We start from the raw sequence: 25,970 nt of genomic DNA, 5'->3' as shown, positions 1-25,970 counted from the left end.
GTAGATACCACCACCATACAAACAACTTGAGCTTTTTGTATGAGCTTTTTATAGAAAATATTTCAAATAAGTTTTGGACTTTTATTCAACTTTTTTTCCGGACACCTATTTTCTCAGTTACTAAGCATCACAATTCCTGTAAGCTTTAACCGTCGGTAAGCTTAGAATTTGTCCAAAGTATCACGTTTTGTATTATTGGATTATTGGATATATGCGGAGGTCAGAGACTCGTCGCTCAGGCTGTAATCAGTCTATTGCAAGGCGCCCGTTGTGAATGCTATTTTTGTGCCCGTACTTTCTATGTACGGCCTAAGTATCACCTAAAAAGCATTGCAACTTTTTGAAAACTGTGGCAAAAACATCGGAATATGATTTGAATTCAGTTGGTGAGCCCATCAAGAATAGAGAGCTTAAAAACCATTTATTCACAATTATTACACATGAAATACAAAGTTATTTACTAATAAGTTAAAATTGGTAAAATTGTACAAGTGATTGGTTTTCCTTTCGTGGCAAATGATTTATTTGAAAAAAATTTTAGTTTCCATTTGAAATGGCCATTTTGAAAATGAATTTCTCAAATGGTTCTATGCAATAGACAATTGATTCGATGAAATGAAAATAGATTGGAGAAAATAGCCCGAAAACCATTGTATTATAATACAATTTATAGTTAATAATTATTAACTTTAGCGATAATTTTATTCTTATTCTCTTACATATAATAAATTCATGACATTTCACACTTTGTTTTATTTGTTGATTTCCACTTTGATCCAATGATGCTGTTAAATGTTTCGGAACTGTTGGCTTTTAATTAAATTCAATTGAATCCCTCTTGATTTCGTTTTTATAATGAGCGGTGATTTGTGCGGAGTTTTCTCTTTGATGTTGGAATTTGGGTGGTGAACGTAACAAACAACTAAACGATGTGTCATGAAAATAATTGGATAAAAATTATTCTACGAATGGAATCTCTATCAAAACTAAATTTCATCATGAAAAATTTGAACAGCATGAAAATTGCTGGCTATAATCAAAAGGTCTTACAAATTTAAATTAATGCCAAAAGTTCCGGACAGGATTTAACATCAATTTAAAACATTTTCATTGATGTGATGAGTATAACAACACCACTGTACAATTTTTAGTTTAGTGAAGATGTTAGAAGCGCATATATACAAATACATTTGTATATTATTAACACAAGTCCAAGTGAAACGTACATGCGCAAATTATTTTCAAAATGTACATCGTATTCAAATGAACTATGTAAATGATGGATGAAAAATGAAGAGTGTCCCATTTTAAATGACATATGCCCTCTCAAGCGAGATCAAATGAACATATTGTTGTTGATTCACTTCGTATAAATTTTTTTTCTCGCGTATTTCCATTTAATGAGAATGTTCATTTAAATTTCACATTGAAAAACTAAAATGTTCCACTCTCATCGTCACTGAGAGACTTAAAAATATATGAACTATTTACACTTAGAGAAACTTAGAGGAAACTGGTTTTTATGTGTTTAATTTTAATTTCTTTTCCTGCTTATACGCGTGTGTATATTCACAATTCAGAGTTTGGTTTTATTCTTTCAAATGTTGGCGAGAAAAGAGGAATTGCAAATGTGTGGATGCATAATTGAGAGATTCCAATGTACAGAATAAGGAAAATATCGGTTTTATGAGGAAAATGGAATTGACTCCATCAATTACCATGAAGACTCAATCATGAACTGAGTACATTTTCATGCAAATCGACGTGCACTCTGAATAGAACAATTACAAAAGCATGGCTTCATTTCATTTCAATGCATTTGATTGAGTTATCGGAGGTTGGACAACATCACATTTACATCTTTTAAACCATTTCATTTGGCCTGATGTCTATCACACGAAATTTAAATTGATGAGTTGTTGTTATGTATCGTTATTAAATCTGAAATTGAACCAATTTCAAATAACTAGCAATCGATCCATCTGATGGTGTTGAAGAGCAGAGAGAATTGGTCTTCCAAAGATGAAGAAAGCAAAACACAAAACTCCAATGATTTCTAACACATTTCCAAAATCACGTACAGAATTGAATACGGAGAGCGGCCTGTGTTGATGTAATGTAATCGTGTTTCAAGCTGGTTGGGCGATTGGATCGGGTCTGATAATAAATAATTACTTTGTAATCCAATGAGGCTACCTTGTGCCTCTATCTCAAGATATTTTAACTGTGCCGAATGAATTTTCTTGGATAAAATTGGCTTCTAACGGTGTGTCGTACGAGGTAAGTTTGATTGGGTCTCCTAAGGGAGGATGTAACTCGAAATATTCCCTTTGAAAAAGTTGGATTCAAATCTTCCGTTTGCTCTTGAGCAAATATCGTTGTTTGTGCTGTTGAAGGCTCGATGTTTCGATGGACAACATTTTTCCCCCGCTGCATTCCAATCGACTAGGTCATCGGACAATGCATTCATTTATAGAAATTGACAATGTTCTTCTCGAGAAATTGACAAACCAATCACCCAATTTTAAAAAGGAATTTGCGACAATTCTTCTTTTCAATTTTCTCTATCTCCCCTTCCATTTCATTTCATTCTGTATATAGATGGGAAATATTGCTACACATCCTATTGAAACTAGTTAACTCAAAATCTAATTGAATAATATCCGTGTTATAACCGAATATCGTTCAAAATTTGAACGAATTGTTTGTCGTACGAACGAATAGTAGAGCATTGGGGTTGGAAAGAAAAAGAAAAGAAAAGAGAAAACCAAATAATCTTCCAGATTCTTACTTCCGGAGATAGTTTTTTTATTATTGCGATGTCGTTACTTCATACCAAATCTATTGTTGACAGTGTAGGGAAATGTACGGCAACATTATCAGAATTTATTTATGTGAATGCGTTTTGCCTTGCCCTTGTCTGTAACCATTTTTGACCTTTCTCGCAACAAAATATCATTTTGTCTGAATGTGAACACTGATGCTGTATCTTATTTTATTTTAATACAACATCTATTTTGGTTAGCTTCTCAATATATCTTAATATGTATATACAGCATTTTCTATGGACTATTTTTATTATCCATTTTATTCTTTTGTTTCTTTCTATTCTTCTTGTGGGAATAAAGTATGGAGGAGGTAAGTTTTCATCTTATAAATCTGTCTTTATCAAGCCATTGATGAGCAATATAATTTTATGTCTGTACATTTCATTTTTTTTTCTCCATGGAGTTTTTATATTTCCCTGGGTTTTTCTTCGTCCTATTATGGTTTTGATTTATTTTTCATTGTAATGTCAGCATTTGGATCATTTTTCTTTGTCAAAATATCACTTGTTGAGTTTTATTGAAGTTTGAACTATCACTATTCACGTAAGCATTCATTTTGTTTCTTTATTAATATATTTTTGAATGATGAACGAACGTTAATTGAAATATTGATTGATTAATCACTGCGTAAATCCGCTGTGTGATTCCTTAAATGGCTCGAGCAAATGGTATAGCATCGGAGCGCGGAACATTTACTTTGGTAATATAAAAACACTATCTAAGGTGTTCGATTTGGAATGAGTTTAAGTCAATGGTGCGCCTGAAACCCAAGGCGGTCGAATGAGTATTGTTGTATATATTTATTAATTGATTTATAGCATGTTGTTGGTTGCTTGTTATTTGGGTCGCAATACACATACACACGCACGCACACACAAACAATTATCAATCAAATATAAAGCAGAATTTCTTATGGAGGAAATCAAATTATATCAATCAGTTTCGAGTCTATGGATAGAATAACATAGTTACACTCTTTCCTTATCAATTTAAACAAAGTGAATTTATATGGAATCAAATAATGTAATTACCAATCGATAGTGTGACACGTGTATCGTGTCAAGGGTGAAATGCACAATTTGCACGTAATCCAAGTGAATGCACTAGTTCAATCCGTTTGGAATTTGCACTTATCGGTGAATTGTTCTTTATGCGATATCGGATGCAGCCACAAACGTGTATCTGCTCCAATTGATATCGATTATTGGCTTTACACATACGACGAAATAAGTTCAACAATCGTTTGCCGTGGTCTAATCGATTCAATTTCAAAGAAATCAAAAAGGTAATGAATCGAATTTACTCATTTACCACAGTCCATCTGAAGACTATAGCGACGAAGAGATTTATTTTCAAATTCTCATTATATCCAGCTGAAGTCACGATAGCATTCCAACAATTGTCCAGTCCAACAATTTGTCTTATATTTAATAAACGGGGCATGATTTGCTAAACGCACCCGACTGAAACCGATATTTTCACAGTACTTAAGTATAACGTCTAATTTTCGAAGTCAACGAGTCAAACATAATGATTACTAGAAAGCCCCGTCAATTCTTCGAATATTATAATTCAATATTTGCTTTCATGTCTGTGCTTGTGTGTGTGTGTGTGTGTGTGCAGATGTACGGCCTGTGTAGTCACTATGAACATGATTGATTATTTACGTATAATACCGCTCAATTGACTTTGGCCCATGAACATTGAAAGTGGCGCTTTAGTGGCTCAACTCATAATCGAATACAACTTACTGAAATGTAAAGTTTATCAATAATAGTATATATTCTTTGGCTTGGTCACATTTCACGCCATCCAAACGGTTCAATCAACATGATAATGACAATCTAAAACCCATTTATAATTTGTTATCATTTAAATCGACATCATTCCACTTAGCGAACAAAACAAAAAACATCTGAATCGCAAAACAAGTGACTTATAATAAAAAAAATCCTGTCTAAATTACCTCATTTTTTTATCCATCATAAAACTCTTTCTAGACTCAATGCGACACGATGCGAACCTCGTACTCTTACATACTGTCTTCCATTTGACACAATCAATCATTCAAAGTTGTACTCTTTTCTCATTCTAATAAAGCGCTGTTCCTTCATCGACTGGAATATACGCGTCAACATATTATTGGATTCTTTGTCACCTTAGAGTGTTGAGACTTGACTGAGTCGTTAATGTGCGCAACTTTCATTCATATCTTATGATTTTTGTTGTTACGTATTTTTCATTTGTCGGAGGAAATGAAGCAGACGACAACTCAGGATGAATGTGAGCAGTGAGCGGCATACGAATCATCTGGTCATTTTTTGTATAAATTTTATCCATTTCCGAAGGAATTTTTTTTTTACCTCGCCGTATATTCCATTCGACGAAGTAACTATGCTAAATTTAGGCCAACCTCTCGTTGTTTCAAAAATTTATTTATCTAGATAACATTATTATTCGTCTTTTCATCTTCTCTTGTGAAAATAATTGGTATCCAATCTAATTCAGTTGATTTGTTTCTCTTGTCTTCTTCATCATATTGTGAAATATATAGAAAATGGATGATGGAATTTTACCCGCTGTAGTTTGATTGCTATAGCATGGAGTTCGTTGTATGTGTATGTGCTCTTGTTGTTGTGTGTTATTCCCAAAAATCAGCTTGCGATTTCCTTAGGCGAAATTCAAGCTACTGGCACCCACTGGACTGTCGAAGCATTCCACAAACATACTTTCAGTCTTGAGTTTATTGTCTCTCACATACAGCACTTGTTGCAAAGTTTTCGTCGAATGATTATTGATTTCGCTCAGCCGAATTGAATTATTATAGCGCTGGCGAACTGAAAGTGAAAACCAAGCAAATAAATAATGATAATCCTATGTCTATATACAAAGAGCGAAGTGAGTTTTGGCTGTTTTAGCCATAATTAGTGCAATTTGTATGGTTATCAAGTGATGAAATCTGTATTGAATAATGGAAAATGAATTTCAAAGGCTCAGTATAAATAGTGTCGGTTTAATGAGTGTTATACCACATCATCAAATAATATCAGCTTTTGACTCGAATTGACGATGAATGAATGACGTTCGATTAACAAGCACGTGATTTGAACCCGTGAGCATAAAAACAACGTATTGACTCTTCGCCGATGAATACGAAACGTAAAAAAATCGCCGAACAAAGTGAAACACCAATCTGTTATTGGATCAATATGAAACATGAAATCGTTGGCCACTATTTTATTTACGTTGCGCTTTGTTTCGAAGCGCGGCAAGTGTTTCATTTTGTTCCAGTAACAGAACGTTGTATCACTTTGTTCGGCGACGCGCTCAATGTACTGTTTTGAAAAAATATGCATGATTTGATACAGTTTTGTGCGAGTGCAACATAAATTCTGTTCGCTTGAAAGTGAATCGTGAAATATCGGCTGACTATAGAAATTGTGTTTCACTTTAATTGAAACAAAAATGTTTGATACACTTTTGAGTCCATTGGTATGATGATTCATTTTAATGGTGGTTTTGGTCGTGATTTGTCTATGAAGTGAAAATTAACTGATAAGGAGCGCGAATTTCGATGTGCCGATAACACCAATAGAGCAGAAAAAAATACATGGGAAGTTTGTATGAAATCCTCGGAACGCGGGTTCACGCCGCTGTGAATACATTGGTTTATATAGTGAAATCTATACATGGCCAAAACACGGACGCACAACACCCATTCTATTTCGCTCACACTTACGTGCAATTTTTACCCGTATAACAAAGTAGTCTGCTTTACTGTTAAAAAGATGTGCGCAGTAAAGAAACAAGAACGTACATGTTTCAGCAACGTTAAAGTGCACGTAAGTGTGAGCGAAATAGAATGGGTGTTGTGTTAAAATGAATAGTTTAATATACCAATGGACTCAAAACTGTATCAAATCATGCATATTTTTCCAGAACAGTACATTGAGCGCGTCGCCGAACAAAGTGATACAACGTTCTGTTACTGGAACAAAATGAAACACTTGCCGCGCTTCGAAACAAAGCGCAACCCGAATAAAATAGTAGCCAACGATTTCATGCTTCATATTGATCCAATAACAGATTGGTGTTTCACTTTGTTCGGCGATTTTTTTGCGTTTCGTATTCATCGGCGAAGAGTCAATACGTTGTTTTTATGCTCACGGGTTCATTTTTGTTTCGTAATAGTATAGTCTGTCAACTTTTGATGGAAAATAATATTTTCTCTATTAATGCGAAGCATATTTTGACATTATTATGCTATTGTGTCATGCATTGAGCGTAGGTTTGAATGCCAAATGTCTCTAAGATCAATGCATCACAAAGTACAAAGTTGCCCATTAAAAACGCAACTTTATCACACTTTATACGATTGATGAATCGCATTTTTGTTGTTGGCAGGTGACATTTAAAATATTCACCACCAGTCACACCTACGGCAATTCCTTTTGTGTGCGGAGTGGATTAACTCCGAATATTCAAAGAATAGACTTCGAACTTTTTCATGCTCTATTTACTCTCATTTTTGCTAAGATGGAATTTTTGCGGAATTGGTCTGGATAACAATGTAAGAAATTCGTGATCCGCTGTGATCACATTTCATGAAATTCTCTGATGCTGTGTGCATACGACGGTAGCGTGTTTTGCATGTGTTTCCAACCAAAAATTTTATAACAACAGTTAGAGAAAGGGAAAAAGAAAGAAATAATGAGAGAGAGCGAGAGAGAGAGAGAGTGAGAGAGCGCACAAGCTCTACGATATATTTCCATGGCGTTTCACAAATGGAATCAATACCAATTATCGGCAGAGAATATATTTATATTTGCATCAATTAATAAATGATCAATCTAGATTGTGCGTATGTTTTGTTTTCCAAATGCCGTACACGGCGGCCACAAGAAACTTTCCTAATGACTTATTGTGTGTATTCATTAAGGAAATTTCATTCATTCGACCGCAAAAGGATCCGAAATAATTCCCATTCAATTTTCATTAATGTTAACCAAAGCATAAAGCACAAATACACATTTCTAACAAGATTGTCTGCTTATGCTTGGTAATGCCGCAATTGTGTATGTGCATGCGTATTTTCTTTTTCATTCCATTGAAATATTTTCGCTGCCTGCAGATTGGACGAACCGATTTGGTTTTTTTTTAATTGAGTACATATTGCTCTCATTTAAATTTCATAAAATGTTCAAATTAGTCGAACAAATATCCTAGAGAAGTCACGATGCGAACTGAATGTAAAAGCAGCTTCGGATTGTTTTAGCCTTTATTTCGATGCGATGCTTTTTGTTTCCATGGTAGCAGCAAATTAAAGCGAAAATAATAAGCCCCATTCAATTTGCTGTAATGTTTTGAATATGCGATTAAACTGGAAGATTTTTGGTTGACTACTCAACTCGATGCAGTCGGACCAGATTTTCCAAATAGAAGATAATTTAAGGGTCTTCTGATAAAATTGATTGTTTCACAAAGCCGAGTAAACTGTCTTTTGACTTTGAGAAACATGGTTTTTATCTTGTTTTCCAACAAACGCCACAGCGACATAACACGCAATGCATTCTGTTTTCTATATTCAATGTTTAATAACATAAAAATATGTATCTCCTTTTGCATGCACACGCAGCAGATCCACCGAGATCCACAGACCTATTTTTAATTGAAATATTAAATCTCCTTGAAACACCAATGAAAGCCATGCTTTCAAGACATATCATACCACGCATGTTTGCGTTTCGATTTCATTCGTAGTCATAAGTCTATTGGTAAACGTGCACCGAATGTTGTCTTATGATGTTTTTGAAATATAGGCAAAATAAACAATGATTTTGCTCTGGTTCTGCTTGAAATTTATGAATGGCTCGCATTTCGCAGAGAGAAAAGGGTCGTGCTAATTTGAGTTATTACTTGATAATGTCATTTCAAAGATCATTAGTGGTTGTGTGTGTGTGTGTGTGTGTGTGTATGTATGTGTGTGTGAGTTTGTGTATTTTTTTTCTTCGCATGCTTGACTCCCTCATGAGCATGTTTTCAATTACTGTGACTAGGCCACTTAGCTACTTACATGATTTGGAACGACGTTCAATGGACATTGAGTTTGGCATGTAAACTGTTTCACTTTTGAGCAATTCATTCTGTTGCCACAAATGGAAGCAACAAAAGCACATGATTTTTTGAAAATAATGCCGAAACCGTCGATTCATCCAATAGTAAATAATCGGATTAACCATTGAGTTCGCCATAGCCAACCAGTAAAACGCCAGAAACAGATGCGGAACATAATTAGATGATGTAATGTGCGGCCGATGATAGGAGTACACGTAGAATAAGTGATATGGTAGCCAGCAGATGCCAAAGATGGTGACAACAGCAATAAACATTCGTACGACCTGCAGAACAAACAGAGAAACAAACAAACAAACAGAAAAAAATGAATAAACGAACGAAAACAAAAACGGTAAATGACTATCAGTTTGTACTTTCTCTCTCATGTTCTGCATGATTCGATCAACTCTGCTAGGAACTAGAGAGAGATATGTCGTAACCAAGTGGAAAATAAATTGATTTCAATGTTGGGTGTAGAATGATTTGTATGAAACGTGCCAAACTAAGATACAAGCGTGCAATACAAACCTTCTTTTTCGATTTTATTGATTCGATTTGGCGCTGAGTATGCTCCCCGATCGACTGACTGCCCCACAAAACACGTCCCATTATTGTGTAACTCACAATCATTATCAACATTGGTACTCCATATGTCAGCACAAGAAAAACACAATTGTATCTGTAACAAAGGATTTCCATGTGTGAGCGTTTAAAAATACGGAATCAAAAGAACAATAAAGAAATATATAAATACAGGCTAGGGGGAGACACGAAATTTAAATGAGTAAAATTAGAACATTAATCAACGATAAAATAGGAGAAATAGAAAAAATTAGTGAGTTTGGTTTGCCAATGTTAACGCTTATGGACGTATTGTTTATTGTTTACAAAATAGTCTCGTTACGTCTTCCATAAGCGTTGTATTGACAGTGTAATACGCTCTGCAAGCGATTTTACTAGAAATAATAGCACAATATTAGAAAATCAATTTATTTGCTCGAATGAAAGTTTAATATTCTTGATCAGTGCTATTGCTATCTAAAAATGAAAAAAAAACTCGCATGGTAGCCAACCACATTTTGTCGCCAACAATAACCACAGCAACATCAAATATTTGACAGGTTCCACTTTATAAGACATACACACATTGATCACAAGTGCTATACCGTCCAAAATCAATGGCAAATGTTACACACTACGAACTTTAGCTGTTTACATAACACACAATATATCACCAACACCGATAGAGTGATTGATATTGCTTTGATATGACACATGACGAAAGTGTCTGGCCTCTTCTGAGACTGAGCTTTTTTTTCAACGTTTATAGCACATTTAATTTTGGCGTTTTCATTTTGTAGGTCTGACTGGAAATTCTGACTTTCACGCAAGGAAAAAAAATGCCGATCTAATGAAATCACTTTGGAATTAATTAAATTGAACAGTTCCAATAAATGTTGATCAAAATTTGGACGACGTCGAACGTTGATTGGGTTTTATTACGAGATAGACTTTATCAAAGGTCAAAACAAAAACAGACACATTTCAGACAGCTCAAAGATTCGTTCGAACGTTTCAACACAATCGTCTCATTTTTAGTGAAATTTATCGTAATATACAATGATAAGAAAGAAAAGAAATAAAACGAAAACCGTATTGTATTATAATGGTAACAAGCGAGGATACCAATCGACTGTGATATTCAGTCTGCATACAGCATGTTCATGAATCAAAACACCGATTTTAGGGTCTAGAATTTACGTTATCGCATTTGTACGTCGTTGATATGCGCTTTTTGACTATTCCATTATGGATTTCTATTGAAACTGTACACGCTATCAAAATAAATGAATATTGATTGATGCATTGTTTTCTTCGTCGTCGTCGTCGTCATCGCCGTCGTGGTTGTCAGCACATGCTACGCACACATGTACTTAAACGTATGGCTCTTCCTCTCTATCTCCCGATCTGGCTTTGAACAAATAATACTGACTTTTGTACTGTATTTGTTCCGTTGATGCCGTGCCATTTGTTTTTCCATTAATTTTCTGAATAAATTTATACACCCAAACAAAATATGATTTGTTTTTTCATCTTTGGAACACGCAATTGGAGTATTGTATACATATAATAACGTAATTCGTCCATTATTAATTCGGTGGATGAATTCATTTCGACGAAATATTTTTTCTCAAGCCAATTTCTCACAATTTTACTCCCTATCAAAGCATCACCACGGTCAAAGGGCAAACTAACTAAACGCTTTAAAATTGTTAAAGTATAGTAGTTGTATTGCAACATATGTCGATACGTAATTTGTGAGAAGAAAAGTTTGTGTGTTTTTCTCAAAATTTCTATTTTTTGTATACGATTTCTGGAAAAAGATTCAAAGAGAGTTTGTATTCTCCAAAGTGAATACCGTCACTACATGAATTGGTATGTTGGCCTGTTTGCTGCGTCGCTCGCTTGTCGCCATAAAATACAATTGAATACAATTGAATTAAAAAAAAGACATTGACTTAATTTCTCTGTCCTTGAGACTTTTAAAGATGAGCTTAGGTAAATTGGCTGGAACGGAATTTTGATTTTAGCTCGCTCAATCGTAAAATTCTTTGGTTATTTTCATGCAAGTCAATATGTAGTTTAATTGAATGACAAAATGCGTATCGAGCTATCTAAGTACTACCTTTCTCTACCTTCTTCTACTTTTTTATTCATATTTTTGTTTCGTTCTATTTCATTAATGAATTGGAACCGTTCAGAAGCATAGTTGCCGTGAAACCCAAATATGCGATGTGCTAAATCCAACATCATTATATTTTATATAAGATGTGTACGTAACTTTTGCGACCTCTTAAATTCTCTCTTGTAAGACATACCAGCCAGTCATTGAGTCACTTGGTTGGTTTTCACGAGGGCAATCTCTCATTGAAAAAATCTTTAAAATCTTCCAAAATCTTTGAAATCGACGTATTTTTGTCAATATTCAAAATATCAAGAAATATCTATAGATATTTAGTGTTAAAAATTTGAAGTTCGGGCGTGCTCACCAGGCGCCATCTTGAATTTCAAAAATTCAGTCGCCATCTGGAATTTTGATATTGAACATATCTTTAAAAATCTGCAACAATTCACAATTATCTTCAAAATTCATACATCTAAATATCAACATCGTTACATTTTTTAAATGAGAAATTCCCCTAGGGAATTTGTTTCAAATTGTATGAAATTGTGCGACTCGCAAAAGTCGTTCAAAACTCGCATATAACAAACAATTTTTCCTGAACCATATATACTACAAGCTGGTTTGGGCAATTAAAAAACTTCTTATCTTCTTAAAGTGCCGTAAATTAAGAGAGTTGATAAAAAGTCGTGCACACAAAAAAAGTACAAAGTAAGTGAAGAGAGAAAGAAAAAGGGAAAAAGAGAGAGAGAGAGAGAGAGAGAAGCGAGTGAGCGATAGAAGTGAAGAAACAAAAAAAAATGGAAGAAATAAAGACTGGCGAATGTATAATATATGAAACGAGTATGAGTAGAATGGGAATTGAATAACACATACACATAGTCTGTCAGTGATGTCGGATACCTTCCGTCGGGCCATGATATGAAGCACACAACTCTCTGCTTGCCACTTTGATATCTAATAAGAATAAGAGCGAAATTTATTAAAATTAGAAATGTGCACGTTTAATTTAAGTCGTTTTTGTTTGTAAGTTCTGTGTTCGTCATTGCGTTTCCTCCTTTTGCCTTTTCCGCCCACGCACACACGCACTCTAGTACATTAAACCGCCCGCGTTCTACTCTGAAGCTCTTTTTGTGTTCATTGTTATTGGTTTTCGGTATTTTTAGCACTACATGGAATATAGGCTATTGCATTTGTTTTTTTTTCTCGAGAAAATTTTAAGACTCTTTAGGCCATTTTTTGGACCGAAAATTAATTCTTTTTTCTATCCATAGTTCTAATTTGAAATAAAGCAATTACGCCTAATTACAAAAATATAATAATGTCATGTTCATGTAATTCATGTTTGAGATAACTAAAAAAAAAATTCATATTATTTTAATTCTCAATGTGAAATAATGTACAATTATCGTACCCAAAACCCATTATTAAGAAATTATAATATAATAAATAAAACCATAATTTATTTAATTAAAATATATTTATAATTATTTATATATCTATATGATTAATAACTAAATTTTTCAATGTTTCTCTTATATATTTAATTTTATCAATGTACGGCAATTTCGTGAAAGATTTGTCCAATGAACTTTTTGATGTTTCTCCTTTAACAATCATTATTAAATTGAATAATGCAATTACCCCACAAGCAATGTCATCTTCTTGAGAAACAAAAGAATCTTTGAAACGTATTTAATTTTTGGGATCGTTTAAAAATGGATATAGTCTTTTAATTACCTCCAGTTGTTCTTTTGACACCATTTTTCTATTGAAACTATCATATATATATATATATATCATAAAATCAACAGGGTTATAGTATAAACCTATCCAATGAACTGAGCTTCTATCTTCTTCTTGACCTCTTCAATTTTATAATCTCCAGAAAAAAATACAGTCCGGGTCGCACATTATTGATTTTGATTAAAACAATTTTCATAAAATACAGAAATGTATACTTCGATTGAAACTACATTCCATGTAGTGCTTGAATGAATAATTTGATGGAAAAATTAAATTAACGTAAAAAAAACCATTTTAAATAACGCAAAAAGAACGGTCTTGGTTTTATATTGCCAATGCATTAGTTATGGGGATTTTTGTTTTGTTTATTTTCTGTTGTTTGTAAACAAATCTGCCTATCTTTTTGCATTGTCTCTGTGTATCTCTTATGGACATATACTATGTACAGTGCAATGCAAAAAGATTTGTTTACAAACAACAAAAAATAAACAAAACAAAAATCCCCCTAACTAATGCATTGGCAATATAAAACTAAATGGCGAACATTTTACATTTCTTATCGACTGTATACTATGTAAAGAGGCGATGCGTGAATATAGGCAGACTTGTTTTCTCTTTCATTTGTTTGCGCTGTTTGCACTTCACAAAATTACTCATGTGGTACTTGTACGGAACTTGGCAGGCAAACATTAACCGAGCCATTTTCCCAAGTTGCTTATTGATTTATAGTTTCGTCTTTCGGATCGAAAAAAAGGATAAATATCATGCTTGTTTGGGCAGTTGTTAGCTAACGATTTAAAAAAAAACATTTTCTTTTCGGATAATTATTTGTGTTGCCATACAGAAGATATTTTCCCATTGTTTTTCTCTATTTTTGATCTGGTGTGTAAGATGCCATGAAGTGTTTGACACAGCAAAGTGTGTTTCCATGGAAAAAAAATTCCACGAATTTAGTTGTACACAAAAAAAAATAAATAAAAAAAATGTCACAATTGGATTTCGAATCATTTTATATCTTGATGCGTCCTCTCGAATTCCTCGTAATTATGTTGTGCGCGTGTGTTTGAGCACATGAATTCGGATCGAATTTCACGCTGGCTGCACATGTATTTTATTGCGTTGCACTTTCTCTTCACTGTCAATTGAAAGTTGTACAAAGTAAATTTTAATTCGCACAAATTTAGTACACTCACACTTTGGCCTCGGTTGTTGAATAGAATAAGCATGGCAATGACAGCATACTGCTAAGGACCCATATAATAATAACAAACATTCGCGCTTTCTTTCTTGAATTTCTACGATGTAGTGGCCGCACAATCGCAACATATCTGAAAAAAGAAAGAAACAAACAAACAAACAAATACTCACACATAGAAGATGCATAAAAGAAATAGAATTAAAGGGTAGCCAACAACTGGCACACTAACTTGCATCGAAAAAAAAAATACAATGAAATAATCCAACTAAAATTGAGTACTTAAAGAATTGAACATGAGATTTCTCAGCTTAAAACTATATTTATCACATGATTATACTGCGCACAACAAATGAAAAATCATTGCTTAGTGTTGGCGTGTGTATACAGAAGGAACAACGACGCAATTTACTATTGGGTTTTGTGTTCAATGTGCGGTGATAGGATTCAAAACCGAGTTTTTTTTTTGCAACCAAAATTTCGCATTTTAGTCACTTCTTCGCTAGCATCTGTTTATACTATGTCGCACTTTCCCATAAAAGTCAATTTTCTGTTATCTGTTCTGAAAATTCTGCTTCCTGTTTAACATCAACATTGAGAACAAAAACCAGTTTTGCGAAAACCTATTGCGTTAACAGATTGATCAGCGATAAGCGCTCCAGAGAAGATGTGAAGCAATTAAGCAATCCGTAATCAACAAAGTTTCTTCGGATTATTATTATTGAAAGTTATTTGATCTTTTCTTCTTCTTTTCGTTATTTCATTAAGTAATTGATTGAAGGAAATTTCAGCGCTTGTTTTCTAGAAAACTTGAGTACTTTGTTTACACAATGTATTCACTCAACATCGACAAAAGTTACAGTTCAAACAATTAAATTTAAAATTGAATCTTCCCCGAAAGTGCTTGCACGGAAAACATTTTCAATTTTGATGGAATGCTCCAAAATTTAAGGTAAATCAAGCAAAACGAAAAATTAACTTTTTAACGGAAATGCACTTCTTCTATTATGGATATGCCAAGGTCGCTTTCTTCGTATACAAATACATGGGAAAAGTTTGACATAAAATGCCGAGACGCCTCTACGCGTGGAATGAAATATATGTACGATGAATGTTTTGAGTGTCCCTCGCCCAGAGGGCTGCGTGTCGTTTTTCTTCGTTTATTAAGCGATCTTGGATATGCAAATGAAAAAAAAAATTTAAATATCTAAAACTTAAAATTCATACGAAACCATTGAGATTGAGCTTGAACGGATGAAAAACATATGGATGCAGCTGAATTTTTTTTTAATTACCTGTCAAATGAAATCGCAACCAAGGTGAAAACTGAAGTTGCTACTGTAACATTCCCCAGAAAGTTGTTCAACGAACAATAGAATCGACCGAAGGGCCAATCGGAATTCAGCATGTAGATAAAATTGAACATGCAATTCAACGAGGACATCATCAAGTCGGCAACACTTAGATTCAATAGAAAATAATTTGTAATGGTTCTCATTTCACGATGCGCTGAAAAAAGAAATAGAAGAAAAACAGCAAACACACACATTAATTGAATCACCACTCAGCGCAAATCCTTTTTTACTCTCTCTCTCTCTCTCTCTCTCTCTCTCTCTCTCTCTCATTCACTCCATATTTTTACGTTTAAATATATATTTCACAGTTTGTCTATGTATGTGTGTATTTTTGCGAAGGTAGACATTTATAGAGGTAATTTTGTTCATATATTACAGTTTCCACCACAATAAATGTGTTGTTTTTGGGCATAACAGCGTTCATCACTCAAATAAACTGTTGTTTTTTTGTTTTGTTTGGTAGTATCGGTTTTTGGTGTTTATCGTTGAATTTTAGGTTTGAATAACTCACAACCGATGTTGGTGGTAAAGACATCTGCTAAAAAAAATTCCATTTATTATCTCATACATGAAATTTATTTGCATTCAATTTAACATCATCACAATGCGTTGCGAGCACCAAGTAGCTTTTTTAACAAGGAAATAAAGCAGTCGGTAATTTTCCGCTGAATAAATTATTATGTGATTATTAAATGAAGAGCAATGCAAAAGGCAGCCGAACAAAAAATTTTCATTTTAGAACGACGGCAAGCGATAGAGCGTACGCATTAAGTCGCAAACAACCTTTTTTTCCTTCGCCATTCATACATGGAGACGATGACGGAGAAGAACATAGAAGTGCTATCTATATATTCAATATGCTAAAAATATGTTGATGCGAAAAGTTGCTACGATGAATTATGACTATCATAAAAAGTCATTCGAGTATACTTTTGAAAATAATAAATGTTCGTTATTTAATAATTGCTTATACCAGGACCAGGGCGACCGAGTGGCCCAGAAACATTTCGACAGGCGTATTGCATAGGCTGAACAGTCTCATAGACATTTTTTAAAATCAGATTTTCAATGAAAACGGAACAACACTACATGGCGATAAATACGGATCGGGAATAAAATTAAATTTTCGGTGAAGTTTTTGTTTGGCGAAAATTCTATTTGCTCGCCTCCGTCGCAACCCAACCTTCAGCGGTGTTTTTGTTGTTGTTGTTTTTGTGTGTCGAAATTGGAGTACCTATCCAGGCACGGTACCTATCCAGGCACGGTACCTATCCAGGTTATGTAGTAACCAAGGGGGAAAGTACTAGATTTGTATAATTCAAATAATGCAATCTAGTACAAAAATAATCCCAAATAATCCTTCGGAATTCTCAATAATGCTCAACAATGCTATACATAATATCAATAAATAACAGCGAACTATGGTCAAATAATTGATGCTTGCGTGCATTTGAATGCCTTGAAAACAAAGTGGGTCGATAGTAGATATGAATTGGTGTGACCTAGAAGAACACAAGTTTGTCAAACGTCGTAGCAATAAAGAGAAGTATATTTTACTGCAACTAACAATGGTTGAAAGAATGTAATGTATGTTCATTTTTGGCGGGTCGTCCCGGTTTTTTACGGTTTCCGCGTAACTGATAAGAGATAACAACTAAATGTCTTCGAAAAAGTTGTAGTACTTGAGATCTTCTATAACATTGCTGAAGACAATTATCTCTTATCTCTTACCAATTGGGCGCAAATCAAAGACATCGGCCTATGGCATGTTTTTTTATCATCCTTCGCGTTTTCTGCGAAACTCATAGGAGATGAGTGAGAACTGTCTGTAGCAAAGTTGCGAGAGGCCTTGAGCACTATAAATTTGCTGAAGACGACAAGTCGTTATCTCTTATCAATTCAGCGAAAAACGCAAAAAATCGCAATTGTACAACAAAATTCGTGTTTTTCGCTGAACTGATAAAATATAGATACTCGGCGTCTTCAGCAAATTTATAGTGCTCGAGGCCTTCCGCAACTTTGATTCAGACAGTTCCTACTCATCTCCTATGATTTTTGCAGAAAACGCGAAGGATGATAACAAAAACATGCCATAGGCCGATGTTTTTGATTTGCGCCCAATTGATAGAAGATAAGAGATAACTGTCTTCAGCAATGTTATAGTGGATCTTGTGTACTACAACTTTTTCGAAGACAACTAGTTGTTATCTCTTATCAGTTACGTGGAGACCGCGAAAAACCGGGACGACCCGTCAAAAATGAACATACATTACATTCTTTCAACCATTGTTAGTTGCAGTAAAATATACTTCTCTTTATTGCTACGACGTTTGACAAACTTGTGTTCTTCTAGGTCTCACCAATTCATATCTACTATCCACCCACTTTGTTTTCAAGGCATTCAAATGCACGCAAGCATCAATTACTTGACCATAGTTCGCTATTATTTATTGATATTATGAATAGCATTATTGAACATTATTGAGAATTCCGAAGGATTATTTGGGATTATTTTTGTACTAGATTGCATTATTTGAATTATACAAATCTAGTACTTTTCCCTTCGGTAGTAACTGTATTTTGGCTCTACACAATCATCAAGCGATAGAAACAGAGAGAAAGAGAGATTCATATTTTCCATCATTTATGGACAAATTAGATTTAGAAAATCGGTTCGAAGACCAGAACCAAAGGGAATTTTTACAAGAAAAAAATGCTGAGCGGAAAGGTGTTAGTGCAATTACTGCTAATAGTCCTGATACGCAATAACCACGAAAATAAAAATGACGCCAGAACATGGACCGAGTGTTGAACAACTAAGTTGACGACGGCGACGAGTAGCAGCTGTTTACCTGTCTGCCTGGAGCAATAGTATCTTAGCACTTAGATTAATGACGCACTTTTTCTCACTCGTTTCTCACTCGAAATCGAACTATCAATAATTGATTAATGGAATTTCGAATCATTTATCATCATTTTACTGTGTGAGAATGTACCAACCCATATGCTTTCTGTGCGATGAGACGAAGCCCGCCGCGGTCAACAGGTGAAATAGTGCACACAGCATTAGCGAGAGCAGTGTAGCACACTGTACTGCTCTCGTTCCAAAACACACTGCAAGGCGCATAATACGAACTGAGCATAGAAGCGTAGAGAGCCAACACACAGACACGCGCATGTTACAACGATTGAGTGTGCACAGGACTAGTAGCCATGCGTACTGGTGTGTTTTGGCTCTCTACGCTTCTATGCTCAGTTCGTATTATGCGCCTTGCAGTGTGTGTTGGAGCGAGAGCAGTACAGTGTGCTACACTGCTCTCGCTAATGCTGTGTGCACTATCTCGCCTGTTGACCGCGGCGGGCTTCGTTTCATCGCACAGCAAGCGTATGGGAAGTCAACGGTCATAAATATAAATTAGTACGAAGATCGGGTAGTGCTTGTGTTGATGTTTATTTTATCAGAACTCTTTCTATATTACGCTTCAATTTGTGCTGCTTTCAACTCTGACTTCCAGCTCGATTTTCGTAGCGTGCAAAAATTGAATTTATGATTTTTTGAATTTTCATCAATCTTCAACAAAAAAAGTCAATGATCTTTGAACGATCCCATTTTGCATTCTGGATGGTTGTGATGCCACAAACACCTTCGACACAGAACAATCTGATGTAATTAAAAAAAAAAACTTGTAATCATCTTAGCATACGTAATCATCTTTCGAGACACGGACACAAATAAATCAGAGATGCTCTGGCATATTTAATGTGCCAATTCACTTGAGATTGAAACTTTGCAGTGCTTTGCACTTGAACGATACTCTTTTTTTTCTTCTGCAACAGCGCGCTGTTGTTGTTTTTATCTTTTTCTGTGTGTGTTATTCAGAACGCATTCGACCGATGTTCACGTCGGTGTCCCAAAATGTATAGCCATCCCAGAATTTAAATTAGCTTGACGACAAAATAAGGCGAAAAAAACGATGCCAAAATTAATGAGATAGGAAGCAATATATAGGTGCGCAAGTGAACGAATTGCTTTTATCGAAGCAACGCTTGAAACTCAATGTGTCATTCGTTTAGGTAGCCTAAATCGAATGAAATGCGTCAAATACATGTGTCCTGCACCTACTTCAACATCATACAGGCTAATATATTTCATGGCGTAATACACATAAACATACACACATAAGAACGCTGCTCAACATAAATTATCGTCTCAAATCTCAGGCAACACAATGTATGTCATTTGTTTATAGCCAAAATGTTATAATGGGGAAAGACCATGCAACACTTCGGTAGTAATCCAACCGTTATTCCCATACGCACTCGGAGCAAGATATTGAAATATTTCCGTATATTTCTGTGCGCTTCTTTCGCAACTAATTAGGCTAAAAGTTCAACGCGAAAGAAATTCATTGTGCCAGTTTTTGTTTCAGTCTCAACATAAAGCTCCCATCCACTTTCCAAATATTCAATGTTCAGTATTTATCATCGTGAGTGCGTAGCACTTTCTAAGCTTCCACAATCTACCAATTGAAACGACAAATACTTGATTTTGTTGTTGCCCATAAATTTTGAGAACTGTCAATTCATCGAGGACCATTATGCGTATGTGACTACAAGAAATAAACCAGCTATGGACTAGCATAGAGTCATCGATAAATTCACATAAAATGTTCTATTCGAGTTGAACGAACAACACGAGTTTTATAGAAAAATGGATATGAAAATATGAGAAGAGAAGGCAAGGGAGAGGAAAAAATGCAATTTAATTTGAATACCTCTCACTCAAAATCACTCACACCTTACCGGAAATGTATGCGCAAATATCAAATTGGACGTAACAGTTTATATCAGAGATAGAGTAAATGTGCAAAATCCGAATTTCGTTCACATTGTGAGAACGCAGCCAGTGTTTTGCATTGTTGTCGAGAAAATGTTCGTCAATAAAAATAACGAATAACGACTTGATACAAAATCACTTGTGTGCAATATTAATAATATCTAAGGATTTTGTAAGCAGCTCAATTTGACCGAAATTCCGTTCATGATAGTTTTTGCCATGGGGCAGACGGGTGTACACTATTCATTCTACACCTATAGACAAAATTTGGTCGCAATGTGTAACAAACATATATCTACCACAATATTTAAGTTAACGTATAACGTGTTTGTTTAACCAAGTGGATGAGAAAAAAGTCATCTTGAACGTGGTCAAATATCGAAAAAGATGTGTAGCAAACCAGAATGGTGATGAAGTGAGTGAGGTGTGAAAAATGAAATTCTTCTTTACGTTGGGATTTCATCCGAGGGAGTGAAAGAGGCTTCAGGGGAAAATATAAATATTGCCCACAACCTATTGTATGGTTTGACCTTTAACGAAATATTCATCTGAGATTTTTTTTTGTATATCCACCCAAGAGAAACGGCCAATATGTTTATACGCTGTCTATCCGCCAAAAATACACTACAATATATATTCACGCTTATTGAACGCCGAATTGAATATATATTCTAGTGTATATTCGGTGTATTCTTCAGCGTGAAACATATTGAATCAATGAATGCATTCATGGCCATCAGAGGGCGCCTGAATATGTTTCAATATGTTTCACGCTGAAGAATACGCCGAAAATATACTAGAATATTTATATTGAATTCGGCGTCCAATAAGCGTGAATATATATTGTAGTGTATTTTTGGCGGATAGACAGCGTATAAACATATTGGCCGTTTCTCTTGGGTATTGGTTTTTCTGCATGGCGACAAAACGATAGAAGAAGACATTCATTTCAATTGAGAAAAACTCACTGGATATCGATTCGTTATCATATTGATGTGTGTGGTGGCTGTAATATGCAAACACTCGAATATCACTGCAGATAGCGAAAAACTTTGAAAAGTTGAGGTAAATCTGATGCTGTCCGAGAAGCTCTTACCGATGTTGTGCGACTTTTCAGTTACAGTAGCTTGGGGACAGGTCATTTTAGCTCTCCGTGATAAAATAGTGCACACAATTGGTTGCACCACAATGATGTGTCAGTCATAATTTAATCCAATGTTTTGCACTGGGATTCTCTGTCCCAATTCGCAACAAAATACAACCAGATTCTATGTTGTAATGTGATGCATATATTACGGCATATTTTTTAAAGTCAGATTTTATGGTTGATATGTGAAACCTGTACAGATTTCGAAACATCATTCCGTCACTGGCAAACAACACGAAATTTTCCATTGAATTTTCGTTATTTTGCGCCTGATTTGCCATAGTTACGTAGATTAATTCAAATGATATGTGACGTAGAACAACTCAGATGGAAAAATGAATCGTCAATAAATTTGGTGATGAAGGGGAAGAAATGCGATTTTTATTCATGAGAAACGCTTTTCACCATCGACAGGTATCAGTCAAATGACCATTTTAACAGCAACAAAAATGTGCAGATTAATTTATGTTACTTGCCTCAAACATGCACAGGCACACAGACATTTTTTTTCTCTCGCAAATGAAGTGAAAGCGCATGAAATTCATAACCAGTATGTCGGAAAATTTTGGCTATTCAGTAGACAGACGCGTGCACCAGTGCTCAAATTCTGGTTGCTGGTGACTAAAAAAATGCAATGGCTGGAAAACGACGGGAAATAGACTGCTAGAAGAAGACACCTATTGAATAATACAGCATACAAGGAAATATGACAAGCGGCCCGGGACTCGTTCTGATTAATTGAATGAAATTCTCTCACCTTTTTTTATGTCTGTTTTACGTTGATTTGACTTTTCTCTCTCCCTGAAAGTAGCTTGATTAGTATTGGGTCTATGCAAAAGATCTCGCTGTTTGCCGATAGATAGCTCCAGTGGTAAGTGCTGGTGAAAAATATCAGCTCTAAAACGTCATACGGTAAGCTTGGGCATGTGTCAACAATTCTGCATCATTACATTTGTAAATTTTTATCTGCATCATAAATTTTATTGTGCTCAAAAATGTCCGAGTTCGTGCCAAAAAAACAGCATTTGCGAGAGCAGTTTTTTTCATACGGGAAAAATGTGAAAAATAGATTATTCTTTTATCGAGTGGACACTGGTAGTGAAGAATGGACGTTTCTCGATAGACACAAGCATATCAAACCACATTTTGATCGTGGTTACTTGTCATTATAGGGGGCGCCACAATCACTCCCTCGAAAATGGGTGATTTTCCATATTTGCGGGGTTGGGGCAGATATGGTGCATTGGAAGGTGGTAGAAACTTATCAAAATGTTAGCTTTTATCGTTCCCAACAGAAACTAATCGGTATATACCAATTTCTGACAGCAAAATCGAAAAATTGACTTATCGCCGCAAAAAAGCGAATTTTTGAGGAAATTTTTTAATGACTTTTTGGCTATCAAGTCCAAAATTTCTAAGAAGCTATTAATTTTGAAAATCCTTTGTGCCCCCGCTGTAATCTCCAGACATTGCGCTTTCTTACTACCACTGGTTTCAGTCGATTCAATATCACCTAAGTTGAATCACCGAAGTTGTTTTCAAAAAGTCAAAAATTGGCTTGATTCGTTCTTGGCCGCTAAGCCGGCGCAGTTCTTTTGGGATGGAATCCATAAATTGCCTGAATTGTGGGCAAAAGCCGTGGCTAGCGATGGACAGTACTTTCATTAAAATATTCATTCGATTTGTTTTTGAAATAAAGCTCTATATTCTATAAAAAAAAACAGCGAGAACTTTTGCATATACCCAATAGAAGTAGCACATATTTACACATTGAGAGTGAAAGAAACAAAAATACTTGGGATAGAGACGAAGCATATCACAAACTCGAATAAATATTCTTGTTCCGTTTGCAAGTCATTTAAAGTTGTGCCAAATTCATGTTTCACTTTATTAAATGTTTCGAGTGCAGTTGCCACCTTAAGCTGAAAATTTTCACATTTAATATGATATCCTACTAGCTGTTGGATTCTGTTGCGAAGCTCATGAATCATAAAATCTTCTTTCGACACTTTCGATGTTACATTGCACACAGAGATGTCATCGAAACTAAAGTGTAGACGTTATTGGAACGCTGCGCAGAAATTTTGTGAGGCTATTTCTGTGATCGGCTCGAGCGCGCATTAAATCAAGATGTGAGACTTTCTTCCAGACGTGGTCTGTATTCTGTGCATGTGTGTGTATGTGAGAAAGAGAGAGAGACAGCGATACAAAAACCATACCAATAGATCTGATGCAATGTGTGACGTGCGTGTTAAGTAAAAAGTTTTATGACCTTGCGAATGTGAACATTTTTTCGCCATTTATTTCATGCGAACAAATGTTTTGACGAGCATCATAAAAACTTTTTCGAAACGCACATGATATTAACGCAAACCGTGATTATCACGCCACTAAGCAGACGACAACTGAAGTATTAAAAAATATTACATGCCATTCGAATGGCCTGTGCTCATTTTTATTTTTATTTCTGCAGTGACGAATGCGGCTGACGTCATTTACATATGTTCCATTTTGGTGTGTATGTTTGTTCGCGGGGTGACAATTATGAATTCTTTGCACATTTATTGTCGCATTCTAGCTCCCATAAAATCACCTTCCACCAAATCCCGGTTAGTTGGACAGCTTGGCGAGTACATGTGTGAGTGTGTACGAGTACAAGAAGCCAACGATGTTCACTTGATCTTAAACTTGGCAAAGTTACGTCGTATCACTTAAACACCGATGTACATATACACTAGGGTAGCCCAAATGCCAAATGTTTTAAAATTTGCAGCTCCCTACCGCTGATCCGAAAATTTGGGCCCAAAAAATAAATTTAAGCCATTTTCCGACATACTTTTACTAATCAAATCCACTCCCCCGAGAGCTATGTAGTTTGTAGGGGAATAAAATCAATACATTGAAGAATATTCAAAAATTTTGGTACTATATCGCAATTATACTGGACAACAGATGACTGAATCTTACTGCTGGCGTCCATTACTACAATTTTGGTCAATATTACAATGCTCTAAAGTGCAAAACTGAGCTGTTAGGGGTGAATATATGGCCAAAATCGACCGAAATTTCACATTTTTGCTACAATAACGTCATAAAACCTCAAAATCACTACTTACAACACAGTTTTTGAGCCTATATCGACTCAATTTTTTCCGTACAATCCAAATATGACCATTGCCGGCCAGTCTGAACCCATTTTGGTGCCAATAATTTCGTCGGTTTACACTTTTGATAGAAATTTTGCTAAGTAGCGCTCTCACATCGGATTTTCAACAAAAACATCACCCGACGAGAAATTTGCGGTGAAATAGGTGTACGTCGACTATCCGTCGCATATCCGTTTTTGAGTGCGGATACTCGCAATGCGAATAGGTATCCACAATAAAAGTTGCCGCAAAATGTTATCGCTGAATACCCTGCGACTAATCGCGCTGCGATAAATGTGAAGTTCTAACTGAATCGAGTGTGATATTTCGACTTGAAACTTCGTACAACCAACGTGAAGTTGGCTGCGTTCGACGGACTTTTTCGTATTGCGACTATACGTAGAATAGTCGCAATGCGATATTCCGCAAATTTCTCGTCGGGTCAATGGCCAAAACATCAAATCGACGGAAAATGATCAAAATTTTTGATTTGAACCTTCATACAGTGATTTTACACGTGTCAAAATGTAAAAATACTGAACCAACTGCGAAATCGCACCAAAAAAGGTACCGGTCGATGTGAAAAAAGTTTTTCTCTTCAGCTCTTTGGCAAATTTCAATTGGTTCCTATAATTGAGTCCAAACCAAGAAAAACTGCATCATTAGATTTCATATATTGGACCATTTTAGTGATTTAGAGGGATATGTATTTCCAGGTTAGAGCAAAATCGTCATAATTGAATATATCACAATTTCTTCAATTCCTGGTAGTTTTACGCATATGGTTACTTCTGAAAAAGTGTTCAGTGTGCAATTTTAGGTGGGAATGATCTTGATGAAATTAGCATTTGACCGCAACCAGGCCTTGCTAGGCCACTATGAACGAAAATCCAAATACACCAATTTTTGAATATTTTTC

The 25,970-nt window shown here is 35.2% G+C and overlaps 1 protein-coding gene across 1 annotated transcript; it reads right to left on the bottom strand.

Moving 5' to 3' along the window:
* Positions 1 to 369: 369 nt before the first annotated feature.
* Positions 370 to 16,115, bottom strand: LOC129579436 (tachykinin-like peptides receptor 86C). The gene is made up of 6 exons (XM_055469518.1): positions 15,862 to 16,115; positions 14,565 to 14,699; positions 12,502 to 12,582; positions 9,471 to 9,621; positions 8,902 to 9,226; positions 370 to 5,665 (listed from the first exon to the last, which is right to left on the bottom strand). The coding sequence occupies exons 1-6, from the start codon at positions 16,113 to 16,115 to the stop codon at positions 5,499 to 5,501; spliced, it is 1,113 nt and encodes a 370-aa protein (XP_055325493.1). The 3' UTR covers positions 370 to 5,498.
* Between the last annotated feature and the right edge of the window lie 9,855 nt (positions 16,116 to 25,970).

The sequence above is a fragment of the Sitodiplosis mosellana genome, unplaced genomic scaffold, assembly GCF_009176505.1.
Source record: "Sitodiplosis mosellana isolate CC-2019 unplaced genomic scaffold, AAFC_SMos_1.0 Smas_scaffold_6226, whole genome shotgun sequence".
NCBI lineage: Eukaryota > Metazoa > Arthropoda > Insecta > Diptera > Cecidomyiidae > Sitodiplosis > Sitodiplosis mosellana.
This window is presented reverse-complemented; position numbering and strand designations above follow the sequence as displayed.